This window comes from Tasmannia lanceolata, unplaced genomic scaffold (assembly GCF_043159265.1).
Source record: "Tasmannia lanceolata isolate RefF3 unplaced genomic scaffold, GAP_Taslan_0.1 ptg000007l, whole genome shotgun sequence".
NCBI classification, from domain to species: Eukaryota; Viridiplantae; Streptophyta; class Magnoliopsida; order Canellales; family Winteraceae; genus Tasmannia; species Tasmannia lanceolata.
In genome coordinates this window covers 13,821,772-13,844,626 of record NW_027518684.1, presented here as the reverse complement: position 1 = coordinate 13,844,626, position 22,855 = coordinate 13,821,772, and the positions used below count along the sequence as shown (strand labels likewise).

The 22,855-nt window shown below is 37.6% G+C and overlaps 1 protein-coding gene across 6 annotated transcripts in view; it reads right to left on the bottom strand.

The window, feature by feature from the left end:
- Positions 1 to 22,855, bottom strand: part of LOC143882000 (Glyceraldehyde-3-phosphate dehydrogenase-like family protein) — a 37,076-nt gene that overhangs the window by 3,705 nt on the left and 10,516 nt on the right. For 2 of the 6 annotated variants that reach the window (XR_013252067.1, XM_077385368.1), the window contains exons 6-17: positions 20,353 to 20,425; positions 17,495 to 17,597; positions 17,349 to 17,411; positions 12,362 to 12,512; positions 12,010 to 12,087; positions 11,694 to 11,809; positions 11,457 to 11,510; positions 7,170 to 7,257; positions 6,954 to 7,046; positions 5,187 to 5,227; positions 2,455 to 2,508; positions 2,200 to 2,363 (exon numbers count right to left, since the gene is read on the bottom strand). Coding sequence is in view for 5 of the 6 variants with exons in the window: in XM_077385368.1 (XP_077241483.1) it covers positions 2,200 to 2,363; positions 2,455 to 2,508; positions 5,187 to 5,227; positions 6,954 to 7,046; positions 7,170 to 7,257; positions 11,457 to 11,510; positions 11,694 to 11,809; positions 12,010 to 12,087; positions 12,362 to 12,512; positions 17,349 to 17,411; positions 17,495 to 17,597; positions 20,353 to 20,425 (1,078 nt within the window). In the remaining variant the exon portion in view is untranslated. Of the gene's footprint in view, positions 1 to 2,199; positions 2,364 to 2,454; positions 2,509 to 5,186; positions 5,228 to 6,953; positions 7,047 to 7,169; positions 7,258 to 11,456; positions 11,511 to 11,693; positions 11,810 to 12,009; positions 12,088 to 12,361; positions 12,513 to 13,638; positions 13,819 to 16,223; positions 17,217 to 17,348; positions 17,412 to 17,494; positions 17,598 to 20,352; positions 20,426 to 22,855 lie in introns of those variants that run through there. The other 4 variants (XM_077385369.1, XM_077385372.1, XM_077385371.1 and 1 more) reach the window with 4 other exon arrangements.

The following is a 22,855-nucleotide window of genomic DNA, read 5'->3' as shown; positions in this document are numbered from 1 at the left end:
ATACCGAAACCGAAATTTAAAACCTTGGTTATAGGTTGATAACAGCTAAGCTTTAACCACACTGCTAATATTGATAAACAACAGGCAACCAAAGATATGCTTACCTAGGTGAAGACAAGGAATGTCTCGATGTAACTGATAAATTATGTAACACTTTTTTTTTTTTTGGCGCATATGCTTTCTCAGGTCCATCCATTATCACTTTAGCAATCTATGCAAATAGATATATAGCCTAATGTTGGGTTCCATTTGTGTTCAAAAGCCAAGACATTAATTACCAACATGATTTCAGCCTCTCAGTGAGGATATGCAGGATCACCCATATCAAAATTTCATCTTTCCCAAATGAACAGGCACATATCTTGAGCCTGAGATAAATAATCAAGATCATGCAACTTCACAGAGGTAATTTGGATGAAAGGATTTTCTGAGATTATAGCAACTTATTACCCTTTATCTCTATGGTTAAGTTGAAAGTTTGTGAAGAACATTTGTTTGAGTTTACAAGTCCAAAAATGCATGTTGTATACGAAATGACATATATAACACAATATACATACATATGTATGTTCTCCCTCGAGTAAACTAGATAGCAACGAGAATAGGCTCATTGAAGGAGAAAATACAAATAGATCCTCATTAGAATACCCTTTATCTCTATGTTTAAGTTGAAAGTTTGTGAAGAACATTTGTTTGAGATTACAAGTCCAGAAATGCATACTATAGCTGAAACGACATAAACCACTACATAAATACCTATGTATGTTCTCCCTTGAGTAAGCTAGATAGCAATGAGAATAGGCTCATTGAAGGAGAAAATACAAATAGATCCTCATTAGAACATCGCATTCAAGGAGCATTCAAGGAGAAACCCCAGATGAATCCAAATATCAATGAAAATCATCCAATCATCATTAAACATAATTAAACCCCAAGTCCAACTATCATTATCACTGACCCAACCTGACTTGAAATAGCAAAAAAATAAGAATATGGAGCATTCAGTACACATAAGAAATGAAAACAACACATTTGTCCCTTAATGGATCGGATTGAGACCACAAATAAATAATTTCAGATAAAGGATGACCTGAAAGCATCGGTGCTTCAAAGGAAAAGGTACCCTATGAAAAAATATGAGCAAATTTCAAAAACCTAGGATTTTGATTTTCTCTATTACAAACCCATTTAGGGCAACAAAACCCAATAAAAAGCCTAAAAAAATTGACTAAAAAATATGATAAATATCAAGAATTAAAGAGCTTTCAAATGGATCATTTTGTGTTGTCACAGGATGGTCAATCGTATGATTGCAGAGATCACAGGAGACCTACCCAAACCACTTCATACTACTCATAACAAACCTTTATATTGCTTCTGAAATTCTTAAATGAGTCTGCGGATTAAAGGGATTGAGGCTTGTAGATCTAGGATATTCTTCCTTTGGTATTGGTCCTATACCATGTTAGCTAAGAAGGGAGACAAAAGGTTTGTGAGAAAGTAAATAGCCTCCCATGACTAGAATTCTAACAAATTAAGACACTTAATCCCAAATTACATAAATGCCCTCAATTAGTTAAGAAAAAGAAATATAAATATGCATATAATATGAAATTCATATTAATTGACAAGGTTGTCCGTGTTTCCACAAAAAATAACAGTAACAAAATAAACTCAGTAGCTTTCCCAATAACATATAGGGTGGTGAAATGGAGGGCCACAATATGTAACAATGTTCTTCGAGAGCCTAAGTCGTGGAATTCTAGTGTCAACTATGTCATTTGCCTCCCTATGGAATTCGGAATGTCTTTCAACAGGAACAAGATCCTACGAAAATTATTTTGAGTTTGTGTCACTTATTTTCTAAATTAACTTTGTTATTGATAAAAAAAAAGGAGATTATCTGCACGTTGTGCTGCATGTTTGGTCTTGCAACAAGATCCATTAGGACGGTTATAGCAGAGTAGACCAAATAAAACCAAGTTTTTTGTCATGAGGGTCAATATGAATGGAGTCCATCCCTTTCAAATCGAACAATGTATCTTTAAGGGTGCCAATTTTCTGATTTTTTTTTTTTAAAAAAGCAATAGATGTAAAGAAATATAAAAAAGAAATTATACATATACATAAACTATTATTATACACATTTATAAGAACATGTCAATATGTGACACTAACATCAAGAAAACTTGAACATACCTTGAGCCCTCAATCATGCAGACATATCGGAGAACATTCCCATTTGAAGAAGCCACTCTAATTCTTTCTTCAATCTCTTTATCGAGAGTTGGGAGACCATTATCTAGAAAGTCTTCTATAGACATTGTATTGGGTCCCATTTCATCAGGGTACAAGCTGTCTACCTAAAAATTCAGAAATAGCAAAGATAAAATTTTGGTAATTTTTTAATTAAGGTTATATTCGTTAACAAAAAAAGAGTGTCGGAACAAAAACCTTAATGTCATCCAAGTTAATCCGCCATCCAAGAAGTCGGACAAGTATCAAAGCCTGTTTCAAGAACCATGAATTACTGGTTAGAATACATCAGAATGCAGATATAGTCCATTAAAAAAACCTTAGTACTTGAGCAAGTACAAAGATTAGCACAAAGATTATAAACGTTTTGTCCATTATACTTTGCCTATCTTGCGAGGCTTGCATGTGTAAGATATTGGTACGGCCTTTATGATGATATTGATACAGCCTTTACGATATTTTGCATGGATATTCTCTCTTTTTTTGCTTGTGCGACACATGTAGTGTACTTATTTGTTTAAGTGTATTCCATTTGATTATCATGGCATGAATTAATTCGTGTATATATGCTGTAAGGCTTAAATGTGTTAGATTTTGGCATGAAATCTATAATTTTTGCATAGATATTCTCCTTTGGTTTGCACTATATATTTTAGTACCTCTAAATATCACAGAATGGCATATTCATATATGTTGAATGAATGCATAGGAGACAACATTATTTAAAAGTGTTTGTGATAAGCTTAAGATTGGTAAGCCCAAGTCCACTACTCAAATAGTGTGACTACCAGAAATATTAATTGTTCAGGATGAGACTTTACTATACAGAGTGACAAAAACTTAATCACTAGACTGATTTAGGCCATTTGGCATGAGCAAACTAAGTTCGGCAATTTGGAATATTTTGTTCACTTGTTTCTGGATGATTGGGCATCACCACATGGTCCCAACGCGGAGTATCAAACTATATTCCCAGTTCGTGGATGCTTCGTAGGCTTCCCTTTTATCTCATATAACACGTTGGACTGTTGGAGATCTAACCAACACAATGAAAGGCAGATATGGGGTATGTAGCATTCGTGTTGATGGTAAGTGTTGAACCTGTATTGCTAATTTGTTGTGGCACCTTCCAATAATTAATTGAGCAATTTGCAAATTGTTTCGCAGATGCTTTTATATATTTGGTACATTTACAAAGAGAGCTAACAAAAATGGTTTCTTCATAAGCGAAAAAGTGCATATTAGGAGGTGAATCAAAGTCTAAACATATGGTTTGTAAGGGCTTAAAATTCACTCAATCATAGAGGTCGTATACTTGGAGAAACAGGTGCAAGAAGATGAATCTAAATGGGATTGTTAAAGTATAAAAGATAAATAACGCCTTTCTCCAACAACTTAAGCTTTTGGAGAAGTTGGTAAGTTAACATGGTATCAGAGCCAAAGGTCTTGAGTTCAAACCTCCCAGATAGCAAAAATCCACATGCGATGGTTGGCCTAAAGTGGGACCACATGTGCCACGTGTTTGCCAAGTGGGCCACACGTGCGGGAGAGTGTTAAAGTATAAAAGATAAATAACGCCTTTCTCCAAGAGCTTAAGCTTCTGGAGAAGTTGGTAAGTTAACAGGGATCACTCACAAACCCGTCTCTAGAAAATACAAACTTGAATTTGATTTGTGCAGAAGTTTGCAATACCAAAATGCAACACCGAAGACTTTCAAACATTTCCAGACTGGGAAATTGTCATTATCAACCCCAAAAGGGGTAATCAAGTGGTGTAAATATCGAGACAAGGAGGTGAGACAAAATGATGCAAACCAAGGCTCAGATACCACTTAATGCAAACCCGGGGTTTGTGAAGTTAATATGAAGAACTTAGGAGCTCAATGTATCAATCTTCAATTTTAAAGTAGTACAACTAGTCCCTAAATAAATTAAGTGTTCGATAGGCGAGCCAACCGTGTTAAGATGTTTACTTTAAGCTAATCGGTTAAATAGTTCAACAATGAGATTAAAAATCTGCCCAGACATACATTGCAATAATAGATCACATCAATCGATAAAAAATATATGTATATGGCAGCAAAAACTATAAGGTCCAATCCCGATCTAAAATAAAGAAATAAAATGGAAAGTCTAAGGCCCAAATAGACTCCTATCTAGGGTAAGTAATCTCATGAATAAAATAGGCTCAAAGGTTGATGGCTAATGGGTATCGACAAGTCACAAAATCAGATCTAATGGCCTAAGAATATCAGAGGTCAGATTACCCAGAAGGTAATCACGTTGTCCTCAACTTCTCCGCCCAAGAATGATGGCAGGGAAGTCGGAAAGACTCGAACCGTCCAAGGAACAACAATAAACACCTCTAGATTAGGCCCAAGAGGGAAAATATATAGAAGAGGTGATCGGGCGAAGCCCCAGGAAGCAAGGTGACAGATATGGCACGTAACCACCCAAAGATAGTATATGACTGTGAATAGATCGATGGTGCAGTCCCCCGAACAGTATAACAGTCCTCCTGATGAGAATAGTGGCTACAAGTGTCAAAAGGTGGGAGAAAGTCAAAGAGGAAGTCGGAAAAGGAAGTGGAGCTACAACCAGCAGTGTTATTGGTCCGAGGGAAAAGTAGGGGAAAAGGTATCAACAGTGTAAAGAAGGGGATGGTGAAGACTTACCCATTCAATGTGAACAACTATGCAGATGGTTGGTTATTCTTCTATGATTTTAATCCTACCTGCTATTTTAGAGAAAGTGCTTTTGCTATCACTTCTCAATACGAACCAAATAGCTAAGATGTATAAGTAATTCCAGAACAAATTCAAATTTACAATCCATTTTGAGCATTTTAATAAGCCATGTATAGCTGTGGAGGATAACAAATATAAGCATTCAATTAGTGTCAACATAATTTTAGTTACCAACAGTCAGACCTTTCTTGCCACATCCATCCCGCTGAGGTCATCTCGTGGATCTAAGAACAATAAAAAAGAAGTGAGTGAACTACATATACATTGACAGAGAAGAACATAAAAATGTAAAGCCAATCCATTAGATAGTTGTTGCTCAAGCATTAATTTTGTGTTAGAAAGATATGAACCAACTACTGAGAATAAATGGGCAGATCAGATCTAGAAAATCAGGAGATGATATTTAATTATTTAGTGATTAAAATTGACAACTCCATCTTGTTTATTCTTTTTCTTTAAGTATCAGTAATGATCAATGGAAAAAATTGCATAAATGCGTGTAGTATACATATTGTTAAAGTATCAAAGATTAAATGACGCCATCTCCAATGACTGAAGCTTTTCGAGTAAAATTGGTTGTTTCACATGGTATCAGAGCAAATTGCCTGGGTTCAAAACTCCTTGATATTAAAAATCCACATGTAATGGCCAACCCAAAAGAGAGGCCACACTTGCCACATGTAGGCCAACCCTAAAAAAGGGGTCACACATGAGGGGGAGTGTTAAAGTATAAAAGATTAAATAATGCCATCTCCAGCGGCTTGAAGCTTTTGGAGGAAAATTGGTTGTTTCACACATATGAAACCAACAACAAGGAAGATCTGATTTACAAAGAGAAGATAGGGCAGGCAGTTGACTTTACATCCTATACAACATTTAAGGTACCACCATTAAAATAGGCAAGTTTATGTGCTGGTCGAAACTAATATCAGAAATTAATTGTCTACTTGGCTTTTGATATAATTTCTTCAGATTATCATTCTTTTCATGAGTGAGAGCCTATGATTTGGCCGACACTTCGAATTTATTGCCGACACACGTGTCGTGTCGTGTCCGACACAATACCCCTGTCCACACGTGTCGACACTCCTTTAGACACTTTAGATGTATTGCTAGAAGTGTTAGCAACTTTATATGTATGTAACCCATCAAAAAAAAACTTTATATGTATGTATGTGTACGAGTGTGACACTATTTCTAGTTTTTTAGGGGTTTTCATGTCAGATACCTCGTATCCGTGTCAAAACTTGGTCGAAACTCGGCACACAAATCTGTGTCCACAAATCATGAGTTTATGTACTTTCTATTTTAGCCGTGTCCCTGTTTCTAAATTTTGGGAGTTTGCCGTGTCCGACACCCCGTTTCCGTGTTGAGACGCAACACTCGTGTCCGTGTCCACAAATCATAGGTGAGAGCCTAGCATGCTTGCAACTTTGGGGTCATTCAAGTTTACTTGTAAGGAAAAACATCTTTGTAATCTTTAGGTACTTCTAATTTACTTTTGTTCTTTTTGAACACCACAGGTGCAAACATGCAATGCAAAAGAAAGAACTACAGATCAAAGGGACAAAATAATGACCCTTGATCCAGAATGCAACCCATGGGTCTAAATCAAGGCAAGAACGAGCGAGTCATGAGACAAGAATATTAGCCTTGGTGATTTACTTGTGGAATTGACAATGCGATTGGGTTCCCTACTGCCTAAATTATTGCAAGCAGATAAAAGTACCTTCTCAAAGATTAACACGATACTCATGCTGGTAGTTTTGATCCATAAACATTTGAGGTAGTGACTGTTTGTCTAGGATTCAATATTAAACAAAGTGAAATTCATTTATACTATTTCTTTATATTAACATTAGGTATTGTAAACAATGGACACTAAGAGGGTTAGTTGTAGGCTCAATTTTCGTAGGGGCCAAGATGTACTGCAAAGCTACTAAAGTCAACCTGGTTCTGTGTAACCGAGGCTTTTAGCTGCTCGAACAATCAGGCTGAATGGCTTTCCATCTTCTAGCTCGCTCATTACATAGCCCAGTGTGCCTATTACAAATTCGCACAAAAAACATGAGACTAACAAAGGGAATAGTTTTATGAAGCTCTCAGAATCATGAAAAAGTAAATATACTGACAATTATGACAGAGAAATCTTCAAGAAAGCAGTACCACTCAAACTCCCAATAACACGGTCGATGGAGTCACCGGATGCAATTATACGGGTTAAAGATGTTATTACAGGAAGGCCAGCTCCAACCTAGCGAGAAAAATAAACCCCTTAGAGAAATAATATCAAATTCTACATAGCAAGTACTCTTGAATATCCAAAAAGACAGAGAAGAGAACATTGTTACAATATTTGGCATGAAATTAATAATTATTTAAGCAAAAGAAATAAGAAGAACCTTAGGGAAGATCACCAAGGCCATCAATAATAATGGGCCCTATATTCCTATCATAACCCACATCGTAGCCCACATAACTCAAACAAGTAATCACTACAACATAAAATAGACCACTAAAAACACATTCTAATATCAGTAGTCCCCTTCAAGCTGAAGAAAGATACCATCTTGGAACAAATAAAACTAAAACTGACTTCCACCAAGAGCCTTTGCAAATATCAGCCATACATTTGCTTGTTTGTGAATTGTGACCTTTGAACCAAAAAAATGACAACCCACTTCAATGTGCTTTGAGAACTTATGGAACATTGGATTACGCATTATTTAAGTAGATACAAGGCTATCACAAGACATTGTCAATGGCTTGTCAAAAGTAGAATACATCTCTTCCATAAGAATCTTCAACTACATCAACGCACGTGCAATATGATTCATTATACGGCTTTCTGCCATGTCCACCCCTAAATCACAGCCTCTACAAACATTGAGATGTGAAGATCAAATCATACATTCGATAAGAAAATCCACACAAAAAAATCAAGTCTCCTATACAACTGATAGGGATGATGCTTATTAGTATGCTCTCATTGATAAGTAGTTGGCTACACATTGCTAGTAATCCAATACCACATGAGAGGACTGATCACAATGAAGTAGATTTCCATTTTGTTTGTGAAAATGTCACTAACAAACTAATATCTACTCCTTGTGTGAGGTCCAGAGATTGCCAATGCCCCAACTTAAGGGGAAGTTTTAAGAGCTAGAATAGTGTAACTAGTATTTACATTACTTGGTATGCAAATCTTTTATAACTCATTTATTTAATATGTGGTGCATCTGATGGCACTAATGGTGCTCTTTTACTTAGTTACAAGTATATGTCAAGTGGCTCACATGTTTGAATTCAACCCTCATTTCATTCTCAAGTTTGCAAGAACCATAATGCCTCTACAAAAGCAAATAGCATGTTTATTTTCTTGAATGGCAGCGATTATTAGAAAAAAGAGGGCAATTTTCGGGGACTGAATTGTCGAAAAACAAGCCAAACAAAAAGAGAAAATACAAAACCAACACAACCTCAAGGAGGACTAAATTCAGAAGTCTCCTAGCTGAGTTTATCCACCCTAGTGTGGGCAAGCCGATCGGCATCACTATTGGCACAGCGCCAAAGTGATGGAATTTCACAGGGTGACCCTCCATACAATCCAAGATCTCTTCGATCGAGTAGGAAAATCTCCACGAATAGTTAGCCCCCAACTTCATCTAGCAAATAATGTAATCAAGTCACCTTCCATGATAAAGTTGTCAAGGTCCCTATGATCTGCCAGGAGAATCCCAACCAACAAAGCTTGCACGTTCACCGCGTAAGCATCCTTCTGACCAAACAGCCCAGAGAAGGCCCAATTGGTGGCCCCATCCTCATTGCAAAAAGACCACTCACGCCTATGGAGCCCAAGTTCCAGATACTAGATCCATCAAAATTCAACTAAACAAACCCAGTAGAAGGGGACCACATAGGGGTAGGTGTTAACTTACCAACTTCTCCAAAAGCTTAAGCTGCTGGAGAAAGGCGTTATTTATCTTTTATACTTTAACACTCCCCCGCACGTGTGGCCCACTTGGCAAACACGTGGCACATGTGGTCCCACTTTGGGCCGACCATCGCATGTGGATTTTTGCTATCCGGGAGGTTTGAACTCGAGACCTTTGGCTCTGATACCATGTTAACTTACCAAATTCTCCAAAAGCTAAAGCTGCTGGAGAATGGTGTTATTTATCTTTTATACTTTAACAGTAGGATTATCGGCCACAATCTTCCTCGCGCACACCTCATCCCAAGATCATCTAATTATTGATTTAGAGAAACCCCTAAAGGCTGGGAGGACTTCAACCCAGTGTACAATCAACGATAAAAAATGTTGTGGAATTTGTTGTGCAGACATCTTGTATCCTGGCAATCATTGATCACCCTCGCAGTCAGCTCGCTTGGGGTGTCGTTGGGGGGGGGGGGGGGGGGGGGGGGCAGCATGTCCCTACTGGGGTTCTTTTCAGGGCAGCACCCTGGAAGGAAGATTCAATTTTCGATTTCTGCTAAAGGGTATTTCAGTAATTTCATGATGTAGTGGAATTAATATATAATCATATATTAGGGTTACAAGTTAGGAGGATTTGTGAGTTTTATTGGCACAGAGGAAATTATTCTTTTTTAATCCTAAACCGAAATATTGGAACTCTTCTCTCGCGGAGGTAGGCACGCAGTTGAACTACATAAATCTTGCGTTCTTTTTTTCTTTTCTTTTTTGTGATTGTGCTGCTTGAATCTCTTCTTGTCGTTTGTTGCACATCGTATTTGATCCTATTTTGAGAGATTAGAGACGTCTAGGTTTTTTAGAGAATTGAGCGATTGCTTTTCACCGATCCTTTGAAGACACGCTTATTCCATTCTTTTCAAATTGCCCAAAGCGCAGCTAAAAGTGCTACGCTCCACAAAATCTGACCCCTTGGGTCCAATGAGAAAAATTCCATCCCTCAAAAAAGATCTGGAGTATTGGTTTGAGAATACTCAAGTAGTACCAATTAAATTCAAAATACCCAAGCAGCACCGCTTAAGATGGTTTGGGCATATCCAACGTAGGCCTTTGGATGCTCCAATGAGAAGAAGTGACTCATGCCAACTTGATGGAGTAAAAAGAGGTAGGGGTAGACCGAAAACAACTTGCGTAGAAACAGTGAGGAAAGACTTAAGAGCTAGGAACATAATAGAGAACATGACCTTGGATAGGATAGAATGGAAGAAAATGATCCATGTAGACGAACCCAACTAGTGTCCGGATTAAACTTAGTCAATTTGAGCCGGGTAGATTCTTTCACCTTCTTCATGAAAATTTTCTAAAGGATTCATTAGCTGACCCCAACTAGTTTGGGACAAAGGCTTAGTTGAGTTGAGTTGAGTTGAGTTGAGTAGTATAAAGGACCAAATCTCTCTTACCACCCTACAATGAATGAAGATGTAATCCACAATTTACTCCGACTCGAGGCACATACCGCAGTGGTTGACAGTGATAAAATTGTAACTAAGTGATCCACTATCGAAATCTTGTTTAAATACGTAATCCAACCACATACGCACCCTCTAGGGGAATAGGAGTCCTCTATATCAAGTTAGCTGATGAGAAAGATACATCCACTGTGAGACATTCGTTGAAACAATGGACAAAAAAGACCCTATCACGAGCAAATATCCAGGTTATCTTACCCTTACCATCCCTCCTGATAAAGATTGTATCTAGAGTTTCCATAAATGAAACCATCCCCTCAATCTCTTGATAAAAAATGTTCCAACGGAACTCAACCTACCAAGCCACCTGTTCGTTGACAGTGATTTCGTTGACAGTGATTTCCCTCTTTTTTGCCACAACAAACAAATCCAAGAACATGTCTTTCAGAGGCACCTCACTACACCAAGAATCTGAAAATAACTGCACTCTATCTCCTTTACACACGTTATATCGAATTCCACTTTGAAAGGGAATTCCAACATCCGAAGCTAGCCCCGTACTTCTACAAAATCACCCTGCTCCATATATGAGATCTATCCTCACATATTTCAACAACCACTTACCCAGCAAGGCTTTGTCCACAGCTTGAGGTTTCTAATGCCAAGAACTCTTTGGTTGGAAAACCTCCTTCAAATTAACCAGATGAAATCTGCTCCTATCCATTGAATTAGCCCACATACTAGTATTTAATATTCACATGTACAAGAATGATTGATCCCTTGGCTCAATTATTGGGGGAATATGAAAACAGCGTAGAATTACAAGGATATTAACAAATTAAGCTTTCCTTCTCAGATCCAATATAAAATACCAACCACCACCTTGTAGACACCATTTCAGTTCACAAAAGCGACATAACCAATCATAGGCATTGTGCATCCACTATGTGAGGCAGAGCAAGAATGAGCAAACAAAAGCAATGCATTTCACATTTTTCTTACATTTGCGTAAACAGAAGATGACAAAACTAGCGAAGGAATAATCAAACTTACAGTTGATTCATATCGAATGCGACGTAAGTGTGAGACTAAATTTTCATAATCTTCCTGTGAGGACAACAGAAGCATTTTGGATAAATAATGAGCCAAATTGTTGTTAAGAAAATGCAGCAGACATGGAAAAGAAGTAAAGAGCCAATAGTGATAGAAAAAGTTTCTGAGCATGGAGAAATGGCAATTGTTTTATTTGATGTTTCCCATAGATTAGGAAAACATAGGAGAAGAGATTACAATTCCGGATGTCAGTGGCTTTTTATTTGCCAAAACTATGCAACAACCCAAATCAACAACCCGATTTAGCACTTTAATAGTCTCAGAACTGGCAGAGCAATCGACAAGTGACAAACCTGTACAAAAAAACAGTTAAATAATGGTAAAGGAGGGAATCAATGATTTTTAGTAAGTGACAAATAAATAGGCAATGAAGATAAATATGACCAATGATTACAATTATTCTGGGGATAAAAAAAAATATCTATCCAAAAATAGTTTAAACATTTGCATATTGAAGATAAAAGTGACACCTGAGTTTGGATATGCTACGAACCAGTTGATCTTCCTAGAAGGGCAGCAATATCAATAACTTTTTGTATTGCTTCCGCGTTCTTGAATGTTTGGCATTCGCCTAACCAGAAGTGGGAAAAAGGATAAAAGAAAAAGAAAAACATAAGTACAATAAAGTTGTGAAGATAACTAGGACCCAAGATTCAATCAGAAAAGAATAATAAACGCCAATAGTGAAGAAATAATTCCAAAACTGACTTTCTCATCACAATTTTGTTAGAAATAAAATTGCATAAACAAAGAGTTCAAATAACAATAAAAATCTTTCATTGAAAAAAGTAAAAAAGCATAACTCTAATAAACTCGTCACTGTAATAAGGAATATAAGGAGTTACCAAAATCACTCAACGTTGTCAGAGAAGAACCGGATGACTTTTTCTGGCAAATTTCCATCAAGAATTCATCATTTAACTCCATGGTAAAAACATTGGTAGCAACAAGTAATGATTGGCTATCACATACTCCCACGATTCGTAAAAGCAATCCCTGCTCCATGAATATGTAACACTATCAATCAATAGAATTCTACTCAATTTTAACACACGCATATATAAATACATTTAGATGCATACTGTTATAAAAAGCAACCAAGTACTTCCAAAACTTTCAACTAAACTGGTTGGTTCAACACTATAGTATTTATCAGTTCTATCTAAAATGCGTCTAACATTTCCAAATTCTCGCAACAAGCCCCAAAAATTAATTTCATCATATATCAAAGACATTATCTAATACGATTTCTATTTGCATTTCCATTTTCTGTTGTTCTTTTCTTCTCAGTTTGGTATGCAAACAAATATTGCTAAGAAGAACAACAGTGAAACAGGAAACAAATAATATATTTCTCAAAATATTTAGAGAAAGAGACAGAAAATATGGCATTCCTTCTCCATCTTTTCTGAAATTAAAATGCACTGCATGCGCATCTTCTACCAACTCCATTAAGAAAAGAAAAAAAACAAACCTAACCAACAGATTTCCACATATAGCATCAAAATCTAAATATCGTGATGACGGAATAAACCTAAGAGAATCAAAAAGTCACAAAACCCTAATTCCCTAAATAATGTGGCTTACTTTTTCCTTATTTAGAAGCGAAAAATCCGAAGTAGTCCAAAGAACCATAAAGCAATTAAAGCTTTTTGAATAGAGACTCTAATTTTAAATTCCCAGTGCACGAACCAGAGAAGGATTTCCACATAAAGCATCAAAATCTAAATATCATGATGACGGAATAAACCTAAGAGAATAAAAAAGCTACAAAACCCTAATTCCCTAAATAAGCTTCTCATCAAGCCATGAAACAATGTGGCTTACTTTTTCCTTATTTAGAAGCGAAAAATCCGAAATAATCCAAAGAACCGTAAAGCAATGAAAGCTTTTTGAATAGAGACTCTAATTTTAAATTCCCAGTGCACGAGCCAGAGAAAGATTTCCACGTAAAGCATCAAAATCTAAATATCGTGATGAAGGAATAAACCTAATAGAATCAAAAAGTTACAAAACCCTAATTAATAAACCTTTTCCCCTTTTAGAAGCAAAAAATCCGAAATTGTACAAAGAACCGTAAGGCAATGAAAACTTTTCGAATATGACTCTGATTTTATAGTACCTGTTTGGCATGGAGGGATCGGCAGCTAACGATATGCTGAAGGAGCTGTCGACCCACGCCACCACATCCAATGAGGAGAAGAGGAATGCTTTTCATTTTCTCACTCTGTCTCAGTCTCTAATGAGTTAGCGCTTTTCGCTTTCCCTCGCAATTTATACTTGGAATTTTAGAAATTTGATGGGACGGATTTAACTCTAAGACAGTAAGACTTCTATTTGCTAGTAAGCTTCGCGAGAATTTTTTATTTATTTTTTTTGTTGAGCTCACTGAACATTCTGAATGTGGAGTTTTTCTACGGTGTAGGACCTTATGGTCACGTATTTTTTTTAAAGTACTGTACGGACCGTATTATTAGGGCTGCAACTCGGGTCGGGCGGGTCGGGGTTTGGAGAACCCAACCCTACCCGAGAAATATCTCTGGTTGGGTCGGGTCGGGTTTTTTTTCGGAAAACCCACGATTCCCAAACCCGGCCCTACCCATGATAAATCTCAGGATCGGTTCGGGTCGGGTCAGGTTTTTTCACGTTGACGCAATTTTTTAAGGAAAATTCTTGTTTGGCAAGGCAACTCAACTCATAGAAGCAGAAATTACACTCACATTACACTTGAATCATACAATGATGTAATTACACTCACATTACACTTGAATCAAACAATGATGCAATCAAACAATGTTGTAATTACAATCAAACAATGCTGAATCAAACACTTGAATCAACTCAACCCATAGAAGCATAAATTACACTCACGTACAGTAACAGTGGGTGCGTGGGTTTTCACTTATAACTTTTAACTAACAATAGAAAAAAATGTACATATTATAACTTATGTCACTCGGGTTGGGTCGGGTCGGGCCCCTTCAAACCCGGCTCGACCGGAGATTCATGCGGGCTTTTGAATGATCAACCCGGCTCGACCCGAAACCCATGAAACCTGAGCCCAACCCAGGCTATTTTCGGGTCGGGTAAAACCCGGCTCGAGTTGCAGTCCTACGTATTATAGGATGATCCAAACCGTCCATGTGATGGGCTACAATGTAAATTGGTTGTGCCCAAAAAATCATTTCTATAGGATGATCGCAACCCTACGATCTACAGAGGAACTTTATTTTATGGAAACTTCTATAGATCAGAGGGCTAAGATCATCCTATGTAAATGATTTCTTGGAGCACGACCTATATAAGTTATGGCCCATCACACGGACGGTTTGGATCATCCTATAGTGTGGTCCGTACAATACTTTTTGAAAAATAAGGGACTACTAGGGGCTCACACCACATAAAATCTCCTGAATGTGAATACTGGCTAGCTGTTTGTCCAAGAAATTTCAGCAGTAACCATCCCCATATTTAACATTGCCGGAGACCCTTTGATAATCTAGACCATTGTTGATGTGAGACAAGTCCTTCAACTTATATTTTCGTCGCCATACTTGGGTTTTTCAAACCCTCACGGGTTGTTCTAGCTGCTCTTTGTACGATTACCATTTTCTGTTACATCAATTGTGCACCCCGGTTTAAATAATATTATGTTTACTATAGGGGAATGATATATTTAACCCCTTTTCTTCCCAAGCCACCCATTTTATGGTAAAAAAGTATTCATAAACAAAAGGACGATGGCCTGGGGAAGTAAAAGGAGTGGATATATGTACCTGAGTCACGCCTTTAGTGTAAAAAGAGCGGCGAATATACGGAAATACCCAGGATCTTGCACTACAAGATAGAGAAAATTCCACCTACAAACCACAACCATAAAGGGAAATCACACGCAACCACAAGAAGACACAAATATACGTGGTTCACCATAATGGACTGCTCCACAGACAAGGCAACACAAAATCTACTCTTTAAAACCAAAATAGTACAATGTTACCTCCATCGGTAAAATTTACCAATAAAATCCTTTTCCCCTAGAGTAAAACCTCAACAATATCCTCCGAGCAATATTGCCGCCACGTGGAGGGGCGAGATTGTCCACGTTGCTTCCACATGGAGGGAAAGATTGCTGGGGTTCCACACAAAAGCAAATAGTCCCACATTGGATAAGTGAAATGGATGGGGATAGGTTATAAGGGAATGAGCACCCTCGCTCTAACGGCTAGCTTTTAGAGGTGGGTTAGATTCCCTACAATAACTTCACTAGAGACAGATGTCCGCATAAGAAAAAGGGGTGAATATATCACTCCCTAAATTTTGTTGTATCAATGAGATTACTAATCAAGGAAGTGCGACTTGGAGAAGGTGTCCACTAGCTGTTAGCAACCTCTACAGTAACAGACATTCTTAGGTTTAAGAAGAATTGGATAAATAAGAGGGAGGATTCTGGATTATTCAGTAAAAGCTAGAATCATATCCACTGGTCATTGAACTTTCATAGTGCCATTCTCCCCGAGAATTCTGATTTCTGGTGAAGTTTTAGTTTTTATAAAACAAAACAAAAGAAAGCAGCTACGGGTTCACTACTACTCAAATTTCATGAAATATAATATGCCATGTTTTTGGGCTGCTTGTTCCATTAATGGGAACCATCATCCCAAAAGATTCTTCCTATTTTCATAATCATATAATAATATACTCATAGGATAAAAGTAACAGCAAATATCTGGCCCAAAATTTACCATTAAATGGGCCCAAGTAAGCAAAGTTAAAGTCTGACAGAAGGTCCATCAAGGCCCAGCCCATTTACACTCCTATAGAGATGTTAGGCCTCAGGTCAAACGAAACACTCCTGGACTAACAAAAGAAATTGATGCAAATCTATAAAAGAAATGCCGCTATAAATTAGACCCATATATATATTGCATGTATACATATATGAATACTTGCATACATAAGAGAAAACCTCTAGGCTGTGATTTCTCCCTACTCTCCCCCTGATTTCTCAGTTTGCCCTCTTGGAAAACCCTTTACCCAAACACACCAGAGAGAGCACTAATCTGTGAATTCTCCCTCCTCTCCCTCTGATTTCTCAATTTGCTCTCTTCGAAAACCCTTTACACCAACATCCTCACAAACCATCTCTTCTCCACTTTCATCTTCATCATCATTGTTCTCTTCATCAACTATACTGTGATCATGGTTTTCAATTTCAATTTCCTGAACCATGACATTTTCAACCACCTTGGAAACAGTATCATTTCCCTCTTTTAAAGGAGATCTCTCATTGACAATCTCATCCTTGCAGCCTCCATCTTTCACTGTAATCACTGGAAACTCTAAAGGCTTCTCAGGCCAGTCCTTGAAGAAAGAGTTCAACACCATGAACCTGAAAACTTGCAATAGATGGCTCTTATCCCGCTTTATATCCCTACTCAGTAGCTTCTCCAAAAGGGTTGGCTTCCTAATGTTTGAGTTGGGTACTTGCAATGGCTCATAATCTAACCTTTGCCTTTTGGAACGCTTGCAATGCTTAAATCTTTTATTAAACTTGTTTTGGAATCTGCCCATCTTATTCCCAACACGGCTTTGATCTTCTCTTTCATAAGTTTTGTCTTCCTTATCCAATAGATAGTTCGGTGGCAACTTAGCAACTTCAACGCCTAACTCCGCCTGTTTGGCTAGGATTTCCTTCAGTTGCTGTAGGAAAATTTTAATGTGTATGACAGATTTGCATTTAAGTGGATATTAATTTCCATGCACTCGGAGTGTCAAAACAATCTGAGAGGAAATGATAGATATAGCCTTCAAATAGAGAAAACAATGATGTACCTTGCGGCGCATCTTGGCATCTGCATCAATGAGTTCATTATTTCGACGCCTTTCAGTCAACTTCTACAAAAGGTAATGGCATTTATCAAAATGTAGCCTATTTTCCAAGGAGCAAACATAAGTTAGGAAGTGCACACCAATCAAACCTTCGCTACAGTTGTCTTTGTCGGGTAGTGCTTCTTGCGTTGTTCACGCCATTGTTGTATTCCTTCCTCCGTATAGTTGAAGGGAAGAGAAGATTTTTGAGACCTTCAAAATTAAAATGTTACAAGGGACAGAATTAAAACATTTAAGAAAAAGTTACACGTGTAAAGCCCTCTGTGAAACATGAAATTCATCAATTTCATATTAGGGACAATCTCTAGGTTTTGCTGTAATAATGCAATATATAGCATTTCTTGAATATGCATATGCTTTATATGATAGATGTAACTAGAGACTGAGATGCGTGTCGGACATGAACATGAGGTGCTAGACATAGGGACTCTGGAAACGCAACATGCTGCCACATCAGTGGAATTATATGAAAGCATAGAAAAGTGTATAGTTGTAAAACTTTTAGTTCATAAAGCATAAAATATATGATGGAACAAATTCAAAGAAGGTTCTTGTTGGGAGGAAAGTGAGAAGAAGAAAATCCATTTGGTCAATTGGGAGGATGTGTGTAGGCCTATGTGATTTTATTTTATTTTTTGGGTTTAGGGGGGGGGTGGAGTGCTTGGGGGATAAGGAGAGCTGAGGAAGTTAACAAAGCGTTGCTTTGATAACGGTTGTGGTGAAGAAGGAAAATCTCTTTGGGCCAAGGTCATATCAAGTAAAGACGGGGTTAAACCTGGGCAATGGTCCTCAGACGATAACTTTAGACATAACACTCTCACAGTTTGGAGGGAGATTCTTAGGCAGAAGTTAACATTTGAAGAAGGTATCAGGTTCTGAGCAACCTTATACAGTCATTTTTAATGAACTGTATAAGAGAAGCTGCCTCATAGCTTGCAGCACTCTAGCAACCTTCTATGACATTTGGTGGGTGCTTGTATTTCAACATGGGATGACGTACATTGTCGGGGCTCAGGTTGAGTTTTCTTACAGTAGTTTGATCATTCATATCATAGGAAGATCATTCAAGATTGTTTAGCATCATTCACCAAATCAAGTCCTAGATTTGGTGTTATTGCCTGTCAAAGCGCAAACTAGTGAAGTTGTGAAAGCTTATGCTGATCATGAAAAGTGTTTGCACGTAGATGAACAAAGGGAGACAGAAGCCAGCATTGAAGCACCCCAACTCACATCGACGAACAAAGTTGTCGAAGGGAATCTAGTGATGATATTCTTGTGCAAGGGTAATTTCCATCAAGGAATTTATCAGAAATTAAAAAAATGGGCCGTATCGTATTATCAATAAGGCTATGCCAAACGCATATTCTATGGAATTTCCAAATTACGTGAATATCAATTCAATATAATGTAACTGATCATTATGAATGTATGGGGCATGATGAAGTTAGAGGCGATATGAAGAAGGAAGACTTCAAGAAGAATGGATGAATCAACTTCCTAAGAATCAGATGAAACATATTGATGACTTGTACTACTATTATTACACAAGAAACACATCAAAGTACCCAGTCAAGTAGAAAGAGAAATCCCCTGAAGGACAGCTCGTTGATCACACAATGGAGCTGTCAAAAAGACTAGGGGTCAATTATCCAAGCCACGATGAATTGATGAAAATTCCATCCCTAAGGATGCTTGAAAATCGAGGAGGAAGAATAACAAGCCCTGCAGAGGGTCTAGAAGTTATATCTCCTCTTTTAGGGATTGCCAGCATTAATCGCCTTGGTTAAAGAAATCCCCGTAAAGGCTATGGATCACTGGCATGGATCCAAGTCCGCTTCCTTAAAAAGGGGGGCGGATTCCACCCTTTCCTGTAAGGGAGAAGGTTCCTATATGAAGTTAAACATCAGAATGGATAACCAATCCTTGGAAAGGGACGAATGGGGGAACGGGTTGATACCCAATACTATGTTGCTACAGGTTGCGTTGCTAGCAATAAGTCGGCGCAGTAATGGTTTCCGCTGCGCAATCTATATTGTTGGCCAGCCTCGAGAGCATAGATAGTACGCAAGGTAGCAAGAAACAACCTAAGGGCAGGTTAGGCTTGAGTACATAGACAACAATGCTTTAGAACGAAATTGCATAAGTGAACAAGTAAGCTAAAGGCAGACTTTCGTTTTTCTTCTAGGGCGACCTTGAAGGAGTGATGAGTTCCAACGGGAATTTTTTGTAGGGTGTTTTAAATGGGGCTAAGGGTGCCGTTCTATTGGATTCCATTTCGATCAGCAAACAAAGTGGCAAACGAAGTGGCAGACCATTTGGCCAAGGGTGACGTTTTATTGGATTCCATTTCGATCACCATTCCTTCTAATGAGGAATTAAGGGGTTAGGTTGGCCCCTTTTTGGCTAATCTTATTTGTGGTTGTCACCTTGTCTCTGATGTATGCTTAGTTGCCTTTTGGGCTTCTTTGGGGACATCTTGTCCCCTGGTCTGTAATCTCTTTTTATTTAATGATAGTCATCTTTCAAAAAAAAAAGATGGGGCTTGGACAGGTCCATACAACATGAATTTGGGAGGGTTTATATGTTCAACCTTTTTTCTTTCCCTATTAGGGAAAAGAAGGCCAGGAGGAGAGAGGGAGATGTGTGTGTGTGGGGGGGGGGGGGGGGGGTGTTGTTTAATAGCTGTGGGTCATGTTTAAAGTGATATTTACTGGGGCCCTCTTTAATGTTGAGTGGTAGAAATATTATTCATAAGTTCTAAATATTTTAATAATTTTATTGAGTTGCCTTAAGTGGTTCACCAAACCCCACTTATTTCAGAAACTTTGAGGAGTCAAGCTGGATTTTACTTCTGGTTGGGATTTAACCATCTTCTTCCCTTATCTATTGTCTTTTGTTTATTCTCAATTATATCTGCAATTTTGCAATTGGCTGCATCAACAACTACCTTTGGCTTTCTGCCACAACTTCTCCGCTTGACCTTTCAAGATGAAATTCCCCACTTCTCCAACTGTTGCCTCCTGGTTACACAGTTCAAGGTGAAATTTTAGCATGACTTGAACTGCAAAAGACAACTTGTAGTCATGTAACAGATCTAAACTCCCATAAAAGCTACTCTGCAAAGTAAAATGCAATATATGCATAGTTAGGGCAATAGGAATAACGTGAAAGAAACATATATTATTCTCATCCGTCAGACAAATATTCCAGTTCCTCCGTTAGATTGACAGGAGTGGTAGGCAAAAGCAACAAATATATGTAAGCAATATCTAGAAACAAAACAATCAATCACTAAAGTGGGTGGCACATATACAAAACATTGAAGGGGCATATTGCTAAAATACCCCTAAAAGAATAAAAAATAAAACAATACATTTCAACGCATGCATTACTTCGATTGTGCTGAAGGAAGAAAAATGTGGTTCCGTACAAAGATCCAAGTTCCATTGTTCAGTTGTAAAAAAATGCAATGCATGAAAAGATAGACTCATCAGACAACACAAATACAACACGGTCCATCTCATCAGTAGAAGAATCAAACTCCAATGATACTGTATGTTCTCCCTTTCAGTATTGATGAAGATAGGGCCCAGCATATGAACCTTAAGTTTTCTTTTAAGTGTAACTTAACAAGGCCAATCAGTGGATGGCCCTCCACGTATTCTTCTAATCTTTTAAGCAGACACATCTACATAGTACATATTGGAATAATGGGGGTGAGAAGAACGACTTTCATGAATTCTTCTCTCCTTTCTTCTCCTCTTCTCATCTTCTTCCTCCCTTTCTCCCTTCTCTTCTCACTCTTTCTTCTTCCCTACATCTATAAGAGTGGGCTTAAGATTTAAATGTCGGTTTTGGTGGTCCGAAAGCTGAAATTTCAGCCAAAATCATGAAAAACGTTGATAAAAAACAGTTTTTTTATTTTAAAAATTTCCACCAAGATGTATAAAATTTCGGTGATTTCAGTGGAAATCCTCAAATTTCGATGGTAATTTTTAAATTTTCGATGGAAATCTTGTAAATAAGGGTGAAAAACAAAATTTCCGTTGAAATTTCGGAATTTTGGCAGAATTTTGGAATTTCGGCGAAATTTCACTTGTATCTTTTCTCTTGGATTTATTCCATTAGAACTGATTTTGTGGTCTCTTTGATCCCCTGTACCTTTTCTTTTGGATTAATTCAGTAGATATGATAGTGTGATATCCTTTATCTTTTCTTTTGGTTTTACCATTAGATCTGATTATGAATACTCTTTTCTTTTAGTCTTCACCACTAGATCTGATTGAGGGTTCCTTTCATCTTCTCTTGAGGACTTTACCATTAGATCTTGTTACGCTTCATCCTTACTAGGGATTGCAAACCAAGACCTAGATCCAATCCCTAGATCTACATCCTAACCCATTCAAAACCCCGTTTGAAACCCTTGATCTACATCCCATTCGAAACCCTAGATATTGTGGACTGAATCCGAACAGCTTGCGGACTGTTGGGACTGTTGCAGTCTTCTACAAGTTGCCCTCATCTCATTGGATTGTTGTGCCATGCACTTAAACCGATCCTCTTGTGGGCCCTATTGGTCTTATGCGGACTACTGCTTTGTTGTGCATGTACTGCTAAGAAACATTTGCCCTTTGAGAATGTTAAGTTCCTGATTTTTAGTCGTTCGATAGCTACGTTTAGGAATTCCAAACTATGTCACAAACATCATTCTCGGGATTTTCTCGGCAAGGGAAAGTCTCGGGATATATTAAAAAAAATTATTTTTTTCGGGTTTATCTCGAGAAAAAAACGATAATAATAAAATTATTTAAGAAATATATAAATATATAAATTTTAAGCAAAAATATAAAATATAAAATATCGTAAAAATATCGGGATATTATCGTGATATTTTATGATAAAAATGAAAATATCGCCATATTTTTAAAATCTAGGGATTATTTCGGGATTTTGTCGTTTTATCTATGATTTGTGGACACGGACACGAGTGTCGCGTGTCAACACGGACATGAAGTGTCGGATATGGCAAACTCCCAAAATTTAGAAACGGGGTCACCGCTAAAATAGAAAGTACATATAATCATGATTTGTGGACACAGTTTCGTGTGCCGAGTTTCGATGTGGATACGTGGTATCTGACATGGAATCCCTTAAAAATCTAGAAATAGTGGCACACTCGTACACATACATATAAAGTTATTGAAATTTCTAGCAATACACTTAAAAGTGTCTAAAGGAGTGTCGACAAGTGTGGACACGGGTGTCGTGTCGGACACGACACGACATGTGTTTCGGCAATAAATTCAAAGTGTCGGCCAAATCATAGCGTTTTATCAAAATGTCGCGATAAAAACGCTATAAATTGAAAATATCGGAGATATTTGTGACATAGATTCCGAATAACGTCCATGCAAGTAGTTTTGATTAGAAGTCTGAATATTAGGTCTGTT